The 17,733-nt window shown below is 43.4% G+C and overlaps 2 protein-coding genes across 5 annotated transcripts in view; one reads left to right on the forward strand and one right to left on the reverse strand.

Moving 5' to 3' along the window:
* The window catches only part of NBEA (neurobeachin), a 470,259-nt gene that overhangs the window by 310,207 nt on the left and 142,319 nt on the right, over positions 1-17,733 (forward strand). For all 4 annotated transcript variants that reach the window (XM_050332434.1, XM_050332435.1, XM_050332438.1 and 1 more), the window contains one exon: positions 6,114-6,250. In XM_050332434.1, coding sequence (XP_050188391.1) covers positions 6,114-6,250 — 137 coding nt within the window. The remainder of the gene's footprint in view (positions 1-6,113; positions 6,251-17,733) is intronic.
* On the reverse strand, positions 8,084-10,534 carry MAB21L1 (mab-21 like 1). Its single transcript, XM_050332452.1, has one exon. The coding sequence runs from the start codon at positions 10,037-10,039 to the stop codon at positions 8,960-8,962; it is 1,080 nt and encodes a 359-aa protein (XP_050188409.1). The 5' UTR covers positions 10,040-10,534; the 3' UTR covers positions 8,084-8,959.

A 17,733-nucleotide genomic window follows, 5' to 3' on the forward strand; every position in this document is an offset into this window, starting at 1 on the left:
GCTTGTCTTTGCATATTCTGTAACTGTTGTATTGAGTGGTTGCTTTCTATCATACTTTGAACGATACAAAGAGATACTTATTCCTAGGAATATTGGGAAACATGTTTTCCGTCAGGAAGAAGTGCTATTTTATATTTTTCTTTCAATGAGACTAGGAAGGTAGGGAATTCAAATATATGGTATATAATAATATAAATATATAATATAATTTATAACAATTTAACTGTGAAGGTGCATATGTCTCAATTCAAATACTTGGGAAAGTATGTATATGTTTTAAAGAAAATTACTATTTTTCTTCTTAAGCAACAATATCTTTACTATTTTCATAATCTCATCAAAATTGTGTATTTATTTCTTACTATTTTATTCACAGTTTTAATATGTAAGATTATTTTTACTTACATTTTCTTTTTAATCAAGCACATTTGCTTGCTGTTATGGCAACCGCTTAAGAGAATTGAGTTGCTGTAATTGTTTAGTCATTGTTGCTGAAAAAGACCATTGAAGTTGATCTTTGATGTTAGTAGTAGTAGTGCTACATGCTTTATGGAGGAAAGGGGGGAAAAGTGGGGAAAATTTTGAATATCAAGGCCTATTCACACTGGCAATGACATTTAGACAAACAATAAAATTCAATCCCTCTCTCACAATATGAAACATATGATTCTGCAGGAGTAAAAAGCCAATAAAGTAAGCTTGGATATCTCTGAAAATATGGGAGAGGAGTTAGAGATGTTATTCAGTGGTAGAAGAGAAAACCAAGATTATAGTAATATTTAAACTTACATTCTGGTTTTCTGCATTTAAAAAGTTGTGCAAATTGTCTTTATTGAAACTGTTGAAGTGATGTGTAAAGGAAGCTTTATATGAACATTCTTGTAAAAGCCTGGGCTTGAGTGAAGGAGTTACTGCCTGTATTTGCTATAGAGAAGAACAAATTGGGGGCAACTATCCTCATGTAAGTTCAATATATTTACTGCAGAAATCTTTTTAAAGGGTAGTTTGAATCTGATTTATGATGACAATGGGAACAAAAATAACTAAATTCTGTGATTTTTTTTTTTTTTAGGAATCTTACCTTGTTTACTTGTTATTTGCATGGTCCTGCTTTTATTACATTAGTGTCATTAGTTGGTTGAAATATTTTTCAGACTACGGAGATTTTCCCAAAGACTTCTGGTGCCTATATTTCTTTCTGTTTCCATGCTATGTGATTTATATTACAAGAAACTGAAGTTTTTGTTTTCGTGACCATGTGTTACATCTAAGTTGTTTCAAGTATAAGGGTTTGTACTCATTTTAAATACAATTCAGTGTCAGATACATTGGACTTTAAAGTACTGAGGGAATTTCAGTTGTCTTATTTCAGGTACCTTGTGAGTGATTTTTAATAATTATTCATGGTATTTAAAATTCTTGTTTAAATAAATCAGATTACAAATTTTAATTTATGCAAACTATTTTACATAGTGAAAGTATTAGTTTCAGCTAATCTATGTTGAATATATGTATATTAAAAAAGATTGATATGTTTTTTAAAACAGCATCAGCTAAAAATTAAACATGTCAATATCCACCACTTTTTTGGAGTAATTACCAGTAGATTACAGAGTAATAACCAGTAGATTGTAAAATTAATATTAAATTGATCTAACAGATTGAATATGATTTCAAAGTATTTGTTCCAGCAAATATTTTTTTCATCTATAAGTTACCACCAAAATTTTATTATAAAAGTTAGAGTTCTAGGTCTGCGGTAGGTAAATTTCTTGGGTTTATAAATCAGCATATAAAAGCATATGCTTTGTCATCCTTAGGAGTAACTGTGCCCAATCTTCGTAGTAGATATACCTGTGGTGTAATCTGCAGGCTCATGAATATAACACACATTTAGCTCTTAACAGTTAAAAATGACAGTTTATGAAAACGAAAATGTTTGAAATTACAAGTTCAAAATACCACTCTTTGGGATCTTGCCTTAAGAGGTATAATTTTACTGCTATTGCCCTAGGAGATAGCAAACGTAGTAGAACTTTTTACTTGTCTTGAGTTGCTTTACTTGAACTTGAAAAATACAAGAGCTGAGGTAGAAGAACTAAATATAGGGACGGAAGTCTCTGTTTAACAAAAATTAAACAGAGGAGGAGGGAGAATACATTCTGCTTCTATTCACTGGGACCTTCTAATTTCACAATCATTTACTTTTGGAAAGAAAATATTATTTTAAAATGTATATGCACCGTAGCGTTTATTTTAGAAATGTAAATCATATGTGCAGACCACAGTGATCAGGCAAAGGGGAAAATTCACAGTTTGAACAGATTGCAAGACCTGAGGATCTGAAGTGTTTTCTGGTCTCGTTTTAAGGCCAGAACTACTTTGTTAGGTTGCTGCCTCTCTGCTGCGGGATGCCCTGATCACTTTGGAGAGGTGTGAAAGAGACAACGAAAAGATCCTTAAAAAGAGGTGCTTTTGCCCAGCGTCGCAACAGCTGACAAGCGCCCTAGACGCGTGTCACCTCCACAAACCCCAGGCTCTCGGGCAAAGCTGGGCAGCCACAGGTTGGCTTTTCCCTCGGAGCAGGAAGGGAAGCACCCTGGGTGCCGCCGGTGACTCCTGAGCTGCGCATTGAGCGCCCGGCAGCATCCCCAAGTGCCGCTCCTCCGGGCAGCACAGGCCCGGTCCCGTGCTTCTCTGAGGCTGCCGTTGCGCTGGAAATGAATATTTACATCCCCTGGAAAAGCGCAGCTCGCCGCCGCCAAGGGGCCGGACTGAGGCTGGTAGCCGGAGCTCGTTATCCTTCCCGAATGTGAATGAGCCCGTCCCGCGGCTCTTGGCTCAGGTGTGCCCAGCTTTTGTTTCATTAGATTATCAATTGGCTTTGGAAAGGAGACCCAGAGCTTCCCGATAGCGCGGTGCCATATGGAAAATCTGCGCTATTTTGATTATGTTCTATGTAAACATTTTAATATCGGATCCTTAAAATCCAGGGACTATCCCAAAGGGGATTAAAACATAATCCTCTCTCTCTATAGCTGTAGTGGATTAATTTCGTATTCTCTCAGTGACTGGCTTGCTCCCTGAAGGCTGCAACAAAAAGACTCAGTGCTCCTTAAACATGCTATGGAATTGCAAGTTGTAATTGGAGATTTCCAAAGGACAAGTGTAAAAATGACACACTGTTAATACCGATTTTTTTTTTTTAATTTCATTTTGTGCTTTCAGGAGGGAAAAAAAATCTGTTAAGGTTTTTTTTAAGCTTTGTTTGGCACCCGCTTCCCGAAAACTACATAATTTGACTGCTATTTTTATGTTTTCGACTCGTTTTTTTGTTTGTTTGGTTTGGTTTGTTTTGGGTTTTTTGGTTTTGTTTTTACTGAAAGGAAAAACAAACACAAGGAAACGTTTTCTCATCTGGAAAGTACAGCATTGTGATACCTCTGACATGTTTACATTGCAACAAATCTAGGGTGTCATTTGAGCAGAATGCAGGGCAGATGCCAAGGTACCAGTCTGGGAGCTCAGAGCCTTTTCTCGGGAGGAAAAAGCCAGAAATCCCCGATTTCCCCTGCATTCTGTAATGGGCTAAGAAGTGACTGTTCCCTTTCCTTCTACATCCACCCCTGCTTTTGCAGCTCTGCCGCTTCCTCCAGTCCATGAGGGCAGGTCGCTGACACTCTCGGTAGCCGGGGTGCACCATTGTCTTCTGCATGGCAGATTATAAGGTTTGGCCTTTTGACCATTAAATAGCGGTGGCTTTATTTTTATTTTAGCCATACAACACCAGGGAAAAGAGGTAATTGGATTAAATTGATGTTCTTCCTTCTGGGATTCAGCAAAGCCCACAAACGCCTCCTTAAAGTGATAGAATACCGGGTCGCTTCCAGGATGAATCTTCCGCAGACGCTTCTCTTCCCGCACAAAGGCCCGGGAACCCATCACCGTGTGCCGGGCCAAGTGGGCCCGGGAAGAGCGAGAGGAGGGGTAGGAGACGCTCTACTTGACAGGGCAAGGGCTTTTTCAGGGCAGGGAACCGCTGGCTGCCCAGACCCCCCTTCTGTAAACACAAAGAAAGGGGGCCTGGGGAATAGAAACCCAAATCCACTTGTAATCGTACAAGAGAATCGGGCGTAATTACTTGAGCAACCTAGATGAAGATTGATGAGGCTTTAAAGTGGCGTTTCGGATCGATCATCCTGCCCTTTGGAGCCTGCTGCCGGGCTTCCCCGGCTCGGCTTGGCTCGACTCGGCTCCTTTCCCACCGCCAAGGGAGGGAGAGAAGATGGAGGCGAGACGGGGAGAGCAGCAAAGCAAGCCCGGCGCATGTGATTCCGATCAGCTGACTGGGGTCAAGAGGCTACCCCGGTTTATTAGGAGATGGAAAACAATAAAATGAAAGAAAATAGAGTTTGTATCAATATTATCCCGTCTGCCACGCTGAGCTGCTGAAAGCTGTCACCGAAACTCTGCGTTTTAGCTTCCCCCTGTACTCACAGTAATCCCTGCCTCCCTCTTTATTTATTTTGCAGCGTAAATGACAAAATATTGTGCAATAAGGGCTCAAATTGGGTGTTACAGTAAAGTAAAACATTAACAACATGACAGTTAGATGCGCCGATACAGGAGTAATTTGGGCTAAGTGAGTAATTTGAAGTGTTGTTTGCAAGAACTGGTAGTTAAGTGTGCGGGCGGTGCTGGGGGAGGAGGAGAGGGTGCATCCGTGGCTTTAGCCCCGGTGCGAGCTGCCGCCCCGGGCTCGGCTCAGCCGCGCCAATCCCCGCACCGCGTTGCTGGAGGGGCGAGCGGCCGGGAGGCGCACGGCACTCTGCCCTCCGAGCAGGGGTTCCCTTATTGTAGGGGACATATTTTAGCTGCGTAAAACAACAGAATCCCTTTTCAGTATCCCCTGAGATGGTCAGTATGCCAGTTTCTGAAAGGTGCATCAGTCAGATGTTGTACCCAGCTTCTTAGTACTGGAGCTTTTATTATTTGCGTGTCAGATGCGTGTTTGTGCGTGTGTGTGGCTGTGTGTGTTTATGTATGTGTATACGAATTGCCCTACATGCTTTTGAGGTTAAATCTGGAAGACTATTCTATATGTCGTATTTTTTTTCGAATTAGACCAACTGAGCTACACGGACACTCTCAGCTTTAACAGCAGACTGCATTCATATTCAAGATAAGGTGGTGGAAAAGCAATCCTCTGTTGTTTTTTGGATTAAAGCGGAAGTTTGGGTGGTTTTTTTCCTGAATTAAGACCTAACAATTTGTGTGGACAAGGCTGCCTTTTACAACAGGTTTTCCCCATCCCATCTTTTCAATGCCCGTGAAAACGTCTCATAAGGAATATATTTGAGCAAAATATTGTAACAGTAATTTTAAATGGATAAGCGGCAGGGAGTTGAAACAAAAATGATCTTTCCGTAAATATTTAACGATGCTAGCCTCTGTTTGCGTGGGGTATTGAAGTAGGTGTAAATAAAAATAAATTATTTAAAAAAACCCACAAACACGAACCACCAACCCCACCCCCCAAAAAAAAAACCAACCAAACACCAAAACAAACAAACAAACAAAAAAACCCCACACCACGATATTTCGCATTACTTTCGGAGTTGATGTCTGGACCCAGAGTTAAAAATTATGCTGCTAGCCTTGCAGGGTCGGTGTGGCGGGCAGGGGCTGCGGACTGCCCTGACCTGCATCCCCGACTCGGCCCGGCCGCCATGGGGACCCTGCTCTGCCAGGTCGAAGCTGCGTGGAATGAGCCGCCGCTATCGCACATAAACAGCGATAGCGTTAACGAGGATCAAAAGGGCATTAAAAGAGAGGGGACCTTCTTCTAAGAGGCAGCTGTTTTTCACCCTAACCCCTCTAAATTTCGCTGCTGTGATTTATCTCACAACCCCGGAGCTCAAAAACTCGCTTCTGCCCCGGCCACAGAGTTCAAAGAGCTGGCCGCGGGCAGGGGGGAATAAACACGGCGGTTTACAAACAGGGTTTATGAGGGGGCTCGCCGGGCGCTGGCTCGGCAGAGGGAAGGGGAAGGGCCACCAGGGATGGGCCGGCTGGGCGCCTCCAACCTGACGCCGCTGCCCTTGCTTTTGCAGGCCCTGTGGTCCTCAGCACGCCGGCACAGCTCATCGCCCCCGTGGTGGTGGCCAAGGGGACGCTCTCCATCACCACCACGGAGATCTACTTCGAGGTGGACGAGGATGACTCGGCCTTCAAGAAGATCGACCCCAAGGTGAGTGCGGCGGGCGGGCGGTCGCGGTCCCGGTCCCGGTCCCCGGTCTCGGCACACGTGCGCCGTGGCCGACCCCTCCTTCGAAACTCCGCTCCGGTCTGCCGCTTTTCGCTGCATAAGAAAGGAAAAAAAAAAAAAAAAAAAGAAAAAAAAAAAGGCGCAATGTATTAATGATGTTAAATCCTCTATTACGGCAGCGTGCACGTTTTCCAGCAGCATTTCGCGCGGTGCCTTTGTATGAACGTGGTCAGATTTAGTAGTTAAGCCAATTGCTCTGAAATCCCTGGAGGGAGCAGCAGTCCCAGCCCGTAGCCTTCCCGACACACAGTGGAGGGTTTTACCCCTTCCGAGGATATCGGAGAATCCCGTTATTTCAAGAATGTTAGTTGCCATGTAAGAAAATACGGCGCATTTTGTAAACTCTCTGACTGCTGAAATGCAAGTTAATGCTTATTTTCTGGGGAAAAAAAATTGAGGGGAGGGGTGGGGGTGGAAATAGTCATGGACTCTAGGACTTGGTTCTTGGGAAAGCTTTTTCTTTCTGAAGTCATTTACTACTACCAATGCCCCAGCGCCGCCCCCCTCCCTCTTCCCCTCCCCTCCATGAAAACCTGCAGCCCAGCCGCAACAGAGCAGGGGTGCGTGACTTCAGCGGAAACCTTTGCGTGGGTTTTTCCCCGCGGGAACGGCGCAAGGGCTGCCACGGTGGGGGGGGGGGGAGGGGGCAGACGGAAGGGACGTGTCTAACAGGGCGCTCCTCTCGTCTACATCTCTTTTTATTCTTATCGCTTTTGCTTTATTTCTTTGCTATTGCACTGGAAAATGTTGGCAGAGAGGAAATAGGGCAGTACTTTTACAAAGGGTTGTTTTGTTTTTTAATGCAGAAATATCATAGATAATTTCCAAGAAAATTCCTCGTCTGAATGTTTGCAATAAGGTGATTTCTCTTTGGCGAATAATTTGTCAAACTCGGGACTTTCTTCCCAGGAAAAGTAAAAAGTTTCTGTCAGAATCTCTGGATATAACGATTTCCCTGAAGTGAACCCTCTGGAAGTAGTTGCTAATGGGTGTTACATAGGCGATCGACCTCTTTCAGCACTTGTTGACTGTTAGGATCCTAATCAAAATCCGCGTTGTTATTTTGAGTTTTGATTTAAAAGCCGCTTTAAAGAAATGCATCCTGAGAGGGAGCAGGCGGTGCGATACGGACAGACGGGTTTGGATCGTTTGCAGTTTTGTAGGCACGCACATGTTATTCCCTCTGAATGCCCTGGGAGCGCAGGGACTTGATTTCTGAGAGTGCAACTGGCAATTTTACCACATTCGTAACGGATTTGTAGGTCAGAAGTAATATTGTTGTTCATTTTATTGGTGCCGGCTTCCACCTATAAATTTTATTTTCTTCTTTATTAGTACCTGTACCAAATTGCTAGTTTTATCAGGCCCACTGCTTACCCAATACACTGCTTCACGGATATGTTGTGTGTCCTCAGCTTTGTTTGAATCCGAACAGAAACACATCAGCACGGCATAGTAAACCCTTCAAAAGCAGATTTGTTTCCTGACAGCTGAAAAACTGTAATTGCATTTAATAACCACGTTGGTGTCTGACAGTTGCTGATGGTCACCTAGAGCTAAATTATAATATGTTTGTACCACGAATATTTCCCTAATCTATGAAACTATTCAAAATGCAAAATCAGGCGCCTGCCCTTAAGTTTTCGCTTTACAGGATTTAAGCAACTGTCCACAGAAAGGCAAAAGCGGCTAAACATAGCTGCCTTTGGTTTTTCAAGTAGAAAACTTGATCTGATATTGAAACACTTACCCATATGCATTTTACTTCATTTATTAGCTTGTAATTAAATAAATCAGCAACAGAAATTAAAATCTAAATCACAAAAGGTAATTATCCAGTGTATTTCAAGTGCATTTTCAAATATATAATTCCAATATTCAAGCATTATTATATAAGCAGAATCCAAATTTCTTTTGAATATATTTAAATAACATTTCAAGTATATTTATGGAATGTTAGAAATAGAACAAGCAATATATATGAAACAAAAAATGTAAACTTGTTAAGTTCAGACACTTCAAAAGACAATTAACAAAAGTACTGTGATAAAATCTACCTTTTTTAATGATATCTTCTCTTTAGCAGAAAATGTCCTTGAAGTATCCAAAATGGCAATTTAACTTCTGTTCACCAAATCACAAAACACCAACATCCACAACTTCAAAGACAATGTGAGATCACAATATTTGATACAAATTAAAAGGTACATTAGGGTTTGTTCAGGTGGCATATCCAAATAGCATTTACTCACAGAGGGTTTACATAAAAATACTAGGTTTTGTTATCCGTTGGTACCATTTTTAGGCAGAATGGTCACAGTAATGTTAAATTACGACCAATTCTCTTTTCCAGGTAACACTTTCCGGTTTTTTTCTTTTTTTTTTTCCTTCACTCCCACCCCCCCCACCCCACCCCCCGGGAACTGCAAAACCGTGAAGAAGAGGAACGATGCTTGCTGTTCTCATTTACTTTTTTTTTTTTCCTTTGTGAAGAGCCTAAGCTATATTCCTTTTTAAAAGAGAATATTATTTACTTTGTCAAGTGGAAATATTTGACTTTTCGGATAGGCAGCTTAAACTTCATCGGGAAATTAGCAGATTTATCGGTCAGGCCGGTTTTATAGTTACCCTCTAAAGTTTCTCCAAACTTTTCGGGTTGGTTAGTATTTCCCTGGCCAGTCGCCACGTTTGTTTGGCTGCGTTTTCCAGGGCCGAGTGAGGTTTGCCCTGAAAGAGGTCTAGGTTGGGCAAGAAGTAGTGGGGGCACCTCCTGCACTGAAGGCAGGAGATGAGCTGCAATAAAATCCCGTTGAGCCGGTCCCCCAGGCATGACTCGTCCCAGTCCGATTCGCGGGGATGCTTTTCGCATTCGTAGGAAACCAGAGTCTTCATGTGATAATTATTCAGGGGCTGGCCCGGCAGCTCAAGGTGACGGTCCCGTAAGGTTTTGAGGATGGAGAGGCATTTCTTCCTGCAGCCGCCCATCTGCAGTCTGTTCTCGGCTTCTGCGAACTGCAGCACCCAGGCATCGCTCTCGGCCGAGCTCTGCTTGCCGGCCAGAGAGTGGCACTCCTTGGACAAGAGGTTGAAGCCTTCCGCCTTGACCTCCGCCACCCGGTTGGGTCCTGGCCAGGGGATGTGGGGAAGCGGCCAGTGGGCAGCACTCCGCGGCCAGATCCCTGTGCACTTGAAAGCCGGAGTGATCTGCACGACGTACCGATCCCTGATCCTCAGCTTCACTTCGCTGGTGTCCGCCACCATCTTTACCACGTCTCTGTAACTGCACTTATCCACGGCTTGAGCCACCAGAGTCTGGAATCTGGACCGGATTTTGCGAGCGGAGAGGTAGCCAGACGCCGTGATGAACTCCACCCAGAGGGACATGCTCCTCTTGCGGCCGTCGCTTAACTTTAACACAGCGCAGCCCGGCAAGGAGCCGTCGTCCACGAAGTTGAAAACCCCCATTTGGTTCAGATACAGCACGACTTCAAACTCCGTGGGGGAGATGACTTCCAACCCCTCGTAGCGATTGTCCATCTCGTTCAAGGAACTGATGAAACGAGGCTCCTGCACCTCCACCTCCTTCAGTACGTCCGACACCACTTTGCAGACTTCTCGGATCGTTTTGGCGATGGCAGCTTTTCTCGCTTGGCATTTCTCATTGTAGTATTTATTCAAATGATACACCAGCTTGGCCTGGGCCGCGATCATGTTGGGGCAGAGATCCGGATTGTATACCGGAGTCTCGCAATAGGCTGTGGGATCCAATGCGGCTGCTAAGGCTGGAGCCAACTTCAGAGGAGAAACAGGCTGCCGCACTCTGAAATGTAACAAATGTTTTTCAAAATGCGCCGGGGCTGCTGCTCCTCAGATGCTCTCTTCCTGCTTTTTTAGATCAGCCGTCTTGAAGTGTGTGTGGCGGGGGAGGGAGGGGGAGCGGGCGGGGGACTGGAGGGGGCGATATTTTTCCTTCCCCTTTTTTTAAAGGGTCCGTGAGAGAGAGGAAAGCATCGAGAGCGGCACCTTTCCCAGCAGCAAGAAAAAACAAAAGTTGCACTGAGACACAGCAAGGCTTCCAGTAGTCAAAATAATAAAACCTCTTCGTATTTATTTATGTTTTCCCGTGGTAATCACCGTGTGTATGCAGGGCGGTTAATCAGTTGGTGGAAAAAAAGTGCCGTGTGTGTATGTCAGAAGAAGCTGGCTCTTGGTTTGTATAAGAGCCCAGATGCACTCGTGTGGAAATTATAAAGGCAGGGCCAGGCAGGCGGGCGGCCAATCGCCACTGGGCTCGTCACTGCAGCCTCTTTCAGCTCAAACGCGGCTAATTAATCCCACTCTAGGAGATAGATATGTATACACAGCCACACGCACACACACACGCACACGCAGGCACATATAGGAAGGTAGAAGGTTACTGGCTGAAAACCCGCCCCGGTCCTCTGTACGCTCGGAAATCAAGAGAAATCGCTCTCCTTTGGGTGTAACTTGAAGGGTATTAACGTTTCGAAAGGACTTGGCAAAACTGTGCCGCTCCGCAGTGAATCCCTGTGTGCCTCCCCATGGCCGGGACGTGAATGCAGGTGTATTAATGGGCATCCATCAACTAGGGAGCTACAGACCGGGCTGGCTCCGGCAGGAGCACAGGCGTAAATTCATTAACTCCCACTTGGCGTCACATCATGCTGTCCTTTTCCTCCTGATAGTTGTCTGTAACTGCAAGCGAGAAGTTGTTGGTTTTGTTTGGTTTTGTTTCTTTTTTTTCTTTTCTTTTTTTCTCTCGTGAACCGGCCAATGAGCAAGGGAGCGGATTCACGGCAAATTTAGTGTTCTTTGGAATAAAATATTACGCAGAAGTCCACGATTTGTATTGTTTTAAAAGATCTTCTGACGGGCTCTAATCGATTTTGAAGTTTAACGCATTTCGGCATTGTCTCTGCCTGGTTTTGTATTTGTACCTTATGAAGGGAGAATCAATCGCTAAACGTATCTGTCAGGTCTTTTTCACGTTCCCTCCAGAAATCAAGTAGCAGATACGGACGGTAAACCTCATTTGCCAATTCTTAGCTTCGTTTTTTGTATTCTGTATTGCGCTCCGATATGTTGTGAAGAGTGGATGTTCAGCTGCTTTTTGAGGCTCAGTATTTTTTAATTTCAAACCTGGAGGATTTATCGTATAGAGAGCTCTGCTAGCAAGCTGCGCTTAGTAAATGTGCACACGGGAGGCACGCTAGCGACTGCAAACGTGCTGGCTTGCTTGTCTGACAGTTTGGGGTTTCGCCTGGGTGATGTGTAATTAGCAAATTTCCCCTTCGGTACTTTAGGTGTTTGTAATCGGGACCTTTGTTTGCAAATAAGATGGAGTTGTAAACTCCTCTGCTTCGCAGCATTTACTGAGCTTCACTTCAAGAGAACACTAAATTTTAAATATATATTTAAGGAAAAAAAAACAAAACAGCATAGCTTTTGAGCGCTTGGAATCTTTAATCTACTGACCGATTACCAGTTCCTAAAGTAACTGTCACAGATACATCCGTCGCTGAGAAGTCATACCACAAAGAACATTTCATGATATTTTTTCAGCGTATGAATGCGACCAACTTTATTGCACAAAGCGGAGAATTTGTGACTGTGCGCTTGGCTCCCACGGTCTGGCGGTTGTGTGGGTGTTCCCGTGCCGGTCCAGAGGAGGAAGCTGACCGGAATCTTTTCCTCCCCATGAGTAGAGCAGGGCTGGGGCTGTAGCTGAAAAGCTGCAGGTGACAGGTCTTCCCGCGGAAGCTTTTCCTCCTCCCAGCCGCAGCCCCGAAGCTGCCAGGAGAAGGGCGACTGCTCTTTGGCTGTTTCGGGCGGAGAGGAGGTAGTTTCCTCCCGAGTTTTCTCCGGTTAGTTTCCCGGCCAGGCGCCGGGAGGGATACGCGTGCCTCCCCCCGGCCTCGGCGGGTCCAGCGGTGGAAGCGGCCCCGAACGCCCGGTCCCAGTTGCTCCGGATCGGCCGCCGAGGAGCGCGGCCGCCGCCGCACCCGGGGTCTGGGACTGCCGCCTTCCTCCTTCCCTCCCTCCTCCCCTGCGGGGCGGCGGCGTGAGCGGCAGCCGGGCTGCGGGCTCCCGGGAGCCGGCTGCCCTCGCCTTCCCGGAGCAGGCACTTAGAGAGGTCTGGGCCGGCTCCGCGGGGACAGGCGGGCGCCTCCCCGCCGCTTTTACCGGCGGCTGCCCCGGCTGCGCGGGGAACCTGCCGCGGCAGGGGCGAAGGTCTGCCCTCTTCCCCCTCTTCGTCTTTCCGCTGGCTCGGCGGCACCGCCGCGGGCCCCGTCGGCGGGCGGGCAGGGGGAGGCACCTCGCCGGCCCGGCGCATCCCTCCCAGCTGCCCCGAGGAAGGGGCCCGGCACGACCCCAGCCCGCCCCCCGGGGCCGGGGGCGATGCCGGTCGTGCCCTGCCCTCAGACGCGGGGCGGCGTTGGCTGCAGCGGGGCTCGGCCCGCCCGTGCGGGGGAGGGAAAAGCGGTCAAGTTGGGACCAACTGCGGCGGGCGGGTTTCGGGAACCGACTGGTGCGGGGAAGGCCCGCTGCGGCCCCGTCCCAGGCCCCAGTTCCCGCCCTGGGCGGCGGCTCCTGGGACTCGCAGCTGTCCGGCTTCAAACCTCTGGCGCTGCCGTATCGGGGACGGCTTCTTGGGATGTAAATGTTAAAGAGCCCCTTTCCTGCGGGGTCACAGACCAACGCCGGGTAAAACCGAAAGTTACAGCGGGCGGACAAAAGGTTGTCCCTTCCTCGCCGAGGGAACAGCCCTTTCCTGTGGAGGGAGCACGCCTCAACTTCCCAGCGTTGCGGCCGCCTCAGAGCTGCACTTAAGCCATGGGAGTGTTCTGGGCCAGGTTTTTCTTATTTTTGCTGGGTGGGTTTTAGCTTGGTAATTTCAGTTGCTAGAGGCAAAAGTGGAAAGGTCGTACCTTTAAGCTGCCAAAAGTCGTAATATTCATAATGCGGCAAAATTAATTTAGATAAAAATTACATCTTATATCCTGAATCATAGCTTTCAATGTGTAATGCTAAGATTAAGCTCTGATGTCAAGTAACACAGGTTATACGTGTTTACTGTATCTTGGTGGCTATGGGAAACACTAGCTTTAGCCTTCGCTGAAGATCTTTAGCACCGAAGGTCACCCTTTGCTACATCATTTCATTTCACTTCACACATATACAACAAACATTTGATAGTTTGAAAATTTGTGGATTTAGGCATCGCTGACACCAGTCAACCACTGAAATGTGACTGCTGAGTTGACCCGGTCGTTTAACAAGAGAGAAGTCAGTGGCTTGATTGAAATGATGCTGAAAATTATCTATATTATGTATATGATATAAAAATATGGGTATTTTTCAAAGTTTCTGACTTCTTACTGCAGTTAATTTTTCTCTGTAGTTATTCATGTGTTCTTTGTAAACTATAAAAGGAACACCTTTTCAGCACTGAATTTTATTTTTATTGAGTTTATTGACTAACAAGTTGCTTTGGTAAATTGGGATTAAAATTATCTCATTAAAGTGATGATTGATCATTTGTCATGATAATGGTACCATATGATATTGGTGACTTTTACCAAATTGCTGTTTTCTGGATATTTCCCCTAATTAGGGGGTACTATAACAGTATTTGTTGAACTCTGCTTGTTATTTCAAATCTTTCAAACTACAGTGCCTTGTCATGTGGTGCTCACATTAGCCGAAAAGCCAAGTGGTATTGAAAATCTTTGGCTACGGGTACTCACCCACATCCCCAAAATGCAATTGGAACAAGAAAAATAAAAAAAAAAAAAAAAAGGGAAAAAAAGAAAGTTACCATACATATAAGTTTAACCAATAATTTCTCGTGGTGAAAAGTGGGAGTTAAAATGCAGATGCATATCTACACAAAGGGCTTGCATGGATATCACTTTATATTTCTTATTATATAGTCATAGTTCTTCCATACACAACTGCTCATGAATTTTAAAGTTTTATTTTTTAATATCTGCCTATTGCACTAGGGAGGTAGGAAGAAAAAGAATGAAGCTGAGTTGATTAAATTATTTATCCCTACTGCTGAAGTGAGTTTGAAGGCTCACTGAATGTATCTGATTTCTTGGCTCCTCTTTCTCCCCTTCCCCCCTCAATTCCTCCTGGTTATTTCATCCATATCATCCTGCCAGCAAAAATAAATTCACTTTTTTTTTTTTTTTCAAGTAAGAAAAGACAGATATTTGTGCCAGGTTTACTATATGTGTCACATTATATTAAATAGGCAGAATCATTTTTTTTGATAGAAGTTGATGGTACCTGCAATTTTCTGTATTCTTATTTTGTAGTTTACTTTTTGCCTCCACTTTCACATTTAGGAACAAATGAAAAGCTAAGTTGCTATGATGTTTGCAAAAGTGCAATTTTAATGAATTTATACACTTCATTACTTAGATTTGTGAGTATAAGTTTCTGTATAGTGTGGTACACAAACATTTTTCCTCTGTTACGTATAGTTTTCTGCAAATTTTTTTTTTTTAAAAACTGTGACAAAGCTCCTTTTAGAGTACTCAATTAACATTCATTAGTGTTAAACTTAACATGTGTATGTATTCCCTTCCTATTAAAACTTGAAAAACATGAAAAGAGTTTGCATTACCATTTGACTTGGTCATCCTAGGTCTTATGGATGAACTGTTAATGCTTTAAATTCCTCTAATCTGCAATCTGTTAAGAGAAAAACAGTAACTGATTTGTTTTCTTTAAAATCCTATATCTCAAAAGTAAACATGAAACTTGCACAATTGTAATTTTAGCTAGAAGTGTAGAAATGTGGAAGAAGGACAAGAAATGCATTGAATTAATTTTGTTCGCTTCTCCATCGACTTCTCCAAAGCCAGGAATTCCTTAAAGTATAGCATTTTATTTGAGCAGTCCAGCATTGGTGAGGATTTTTTTAAAGATCTCCAGCTTGAGAATGTTCTTTTTTGCCGAACTGCTAGAGGAGTGTGGAATCAGTGGGGATTAGTGCCTTTTAATCTACTACATCTGTAGTGGGTCATCCAACACTACCGAACTCTCATTACTCTCTCGTGCTGTATATGATTAAATGACTGAAAATATTGAACACTGACCTTGAAAATAAAGCTGTATGTGTTGGATGAGCAGCTTCCAAAGGCTTCACATATACACTAACCTTTCCCCTTGGTAGCTTCTAGTCCTGCAATATGTCTGAGAGTGTTAGAGTGTTCATATTTTAGGAGTAACCCAACAACTCATTAGCCCAGTCAAAATGGGAGAGTGATAAGTCTTGAACCTGCTTACCTTTGTGACTGGTGTTTTTCTGTAAGCTGGTTTCATATTGTCTAGCAAAGTAAACTACATCATCTTGTAGGGAACTGCTAGAGATATTGAATTTAGCAGAAGACATGTTGCTTAACATCTTTGAACACTAGCCAATATGAAGTTATAAGTAAGAACCATCTCTTTTTATACATTTGATTCTATTATGCGTTCATTGAGAATTTTCATGCTACCAATACTTTAGGCATGTTATGTCCCTCTAAATCAAAATGAAACTTGTATATATGTATGGTAAATTACCTGTGTAACTAATTTTATCTTGATTTAGCTATAAAAAGACATACCTAACATATTTCAATGCAGACTTCTATTTTTTAATGTAGTGTACAGCTCTCCAGTATTTTCTTTCCAAATAATGGTGAAGGGAGGAGTTGAGTGAGTTGATCATGAGTGATTAATACATTTCATTGAACCTTATGAAGGCCCCGATCCTGCCCGTGCACACATGGTTAACGAAACATTCAGCTGTTTCTGCTGAGGTCATGGGCACTTTGAGGCTCATAGTGAAGTGCACAGGCAACTATTTGCAGGATCAGGGCCAAAGTAGAGTAACACTTGGAGGTTAACTTTTGTAGAGGATCAAATACGTTAAGCGTCTACAATATCTAATGCATCAAACACATGCATTTGTGAGGAAATATGTTTTTGGCTCAAATATCTACACTTCTGTCAAGCAGCACTTCCCTATTAATTTCATTGTGTTTTAGCCATAGTGTTCAGTTAGCTTCTTGAGAAAGGATAGTTGCTGTTTTGTCCATGCTCTCACAAAAATGCCTTCCATAACCCACTCTAAAGCCCTTACAAGGAGGGTGAGATTATTCAGAGAAATGAGTGAAAGAATATGCTTTCAAAATTTCCATGAAAACTACATTTTTTATGTACTTCCACATATTCAGGACTATTTATATAACTCCCCAAATCTACAGAATCTTTTAACAGTCCTAAATGTCAGCATTCGACTAAAGGCTAAAAAACACTTACTGTTCCTAAATATCCTAAATATCCTAAACCACAATGAAATTAATAGGGAAGTGCTGCTGTAATATAAACATTTCCACCAACTTATTATTTAAGGAAGAAGAGGTGAGATCTGTTATGAAAAACTTGCTGCTTAGATCTTTTGACCTTTGAAATATTTTCCCATCACCACTCCGAACTCTGTTTTTTAGCTGGTGAAACATTGTCATTGTGTAGAGTACTGAATTTTACCTAGGAGAAAATTGAGTCTCTTATTAGGAGCAGCAAATCACTCCAGTGATCCTCACACTTGAATTTGAAAATTTATCCTAGATCACCTACTGTCCTTCCTACCAGGTTTTTAGGCCAGCTCTAGGACAGCATATACTGAACTAGGTACTTTGTGGTATAATGCTGGTGTTCCTGAAATGAAAAAGACTATGGAAATAGCATGTAGTCTTGTAATTTCATAAATACACAATACACAATAAAAATATTGAAAGAGATATATTTGCATATGGAAATATCTGTTTATCTGAAAGGGATATTGCTATCCGTTTTTTATGATAGTTGAAATAGACTGTGCCTTTTGGATATGTTATCATTTATAATAAATTAGTGCCATTGAAAAGAAGAAAAAAATTATGGTGTATCTGTCAGGGCAGTGACAATGTTTCCTCTTAAGTCCCCTTAGTTTTAGATGAGGCAAAACTGATTTTAATGAGGTTATGCAGTGTGTATAGGCCTACTGAGAGAGAAGTTACTGTGATAAACATGATCCCATCTTGTTTTCAGTATATGCTTTACCATCTCTATTTCTTGTTTTCATCTGCAAATTATTTCCAGAAATGAACTGGCTAATTTTGGCTTCATTTTTTTAAAAAAATAACCTTATCAAAAAGAAACAATAAGTTGAGAACTCTTACTAGCCCACTGAATCACAAACAAGTATATGGCATATGCTAGGATGTGCCATAATGCTTGCTGGTTTTAGCTACACTTCAAGACATTGCTTCTTTAAGTAGGTAAAAAATGACAGCAAGTATGTTGGACAACAGTTTTCCCATTATATTCTGTGAGTACATTCA

The sequence above is a fragment of the Myiozetetes cayanensis genome, unplaced genomic scaffold (assembly GCF_022539395.1).
Source record: "Myiozetetes cayanensis isolate MyiCay16 unplaced genomic scaffold, myiCay2020 scf5-8, whole genome shotgun sequence".
Classification (NCBI taxonomy): domain Eukaryota; kingdom Metazoa; phylum Chordata; class Aves; order Passeriformes; family Tyrannidae; genus Myiozetetes; species Myiozetetes cayanensis.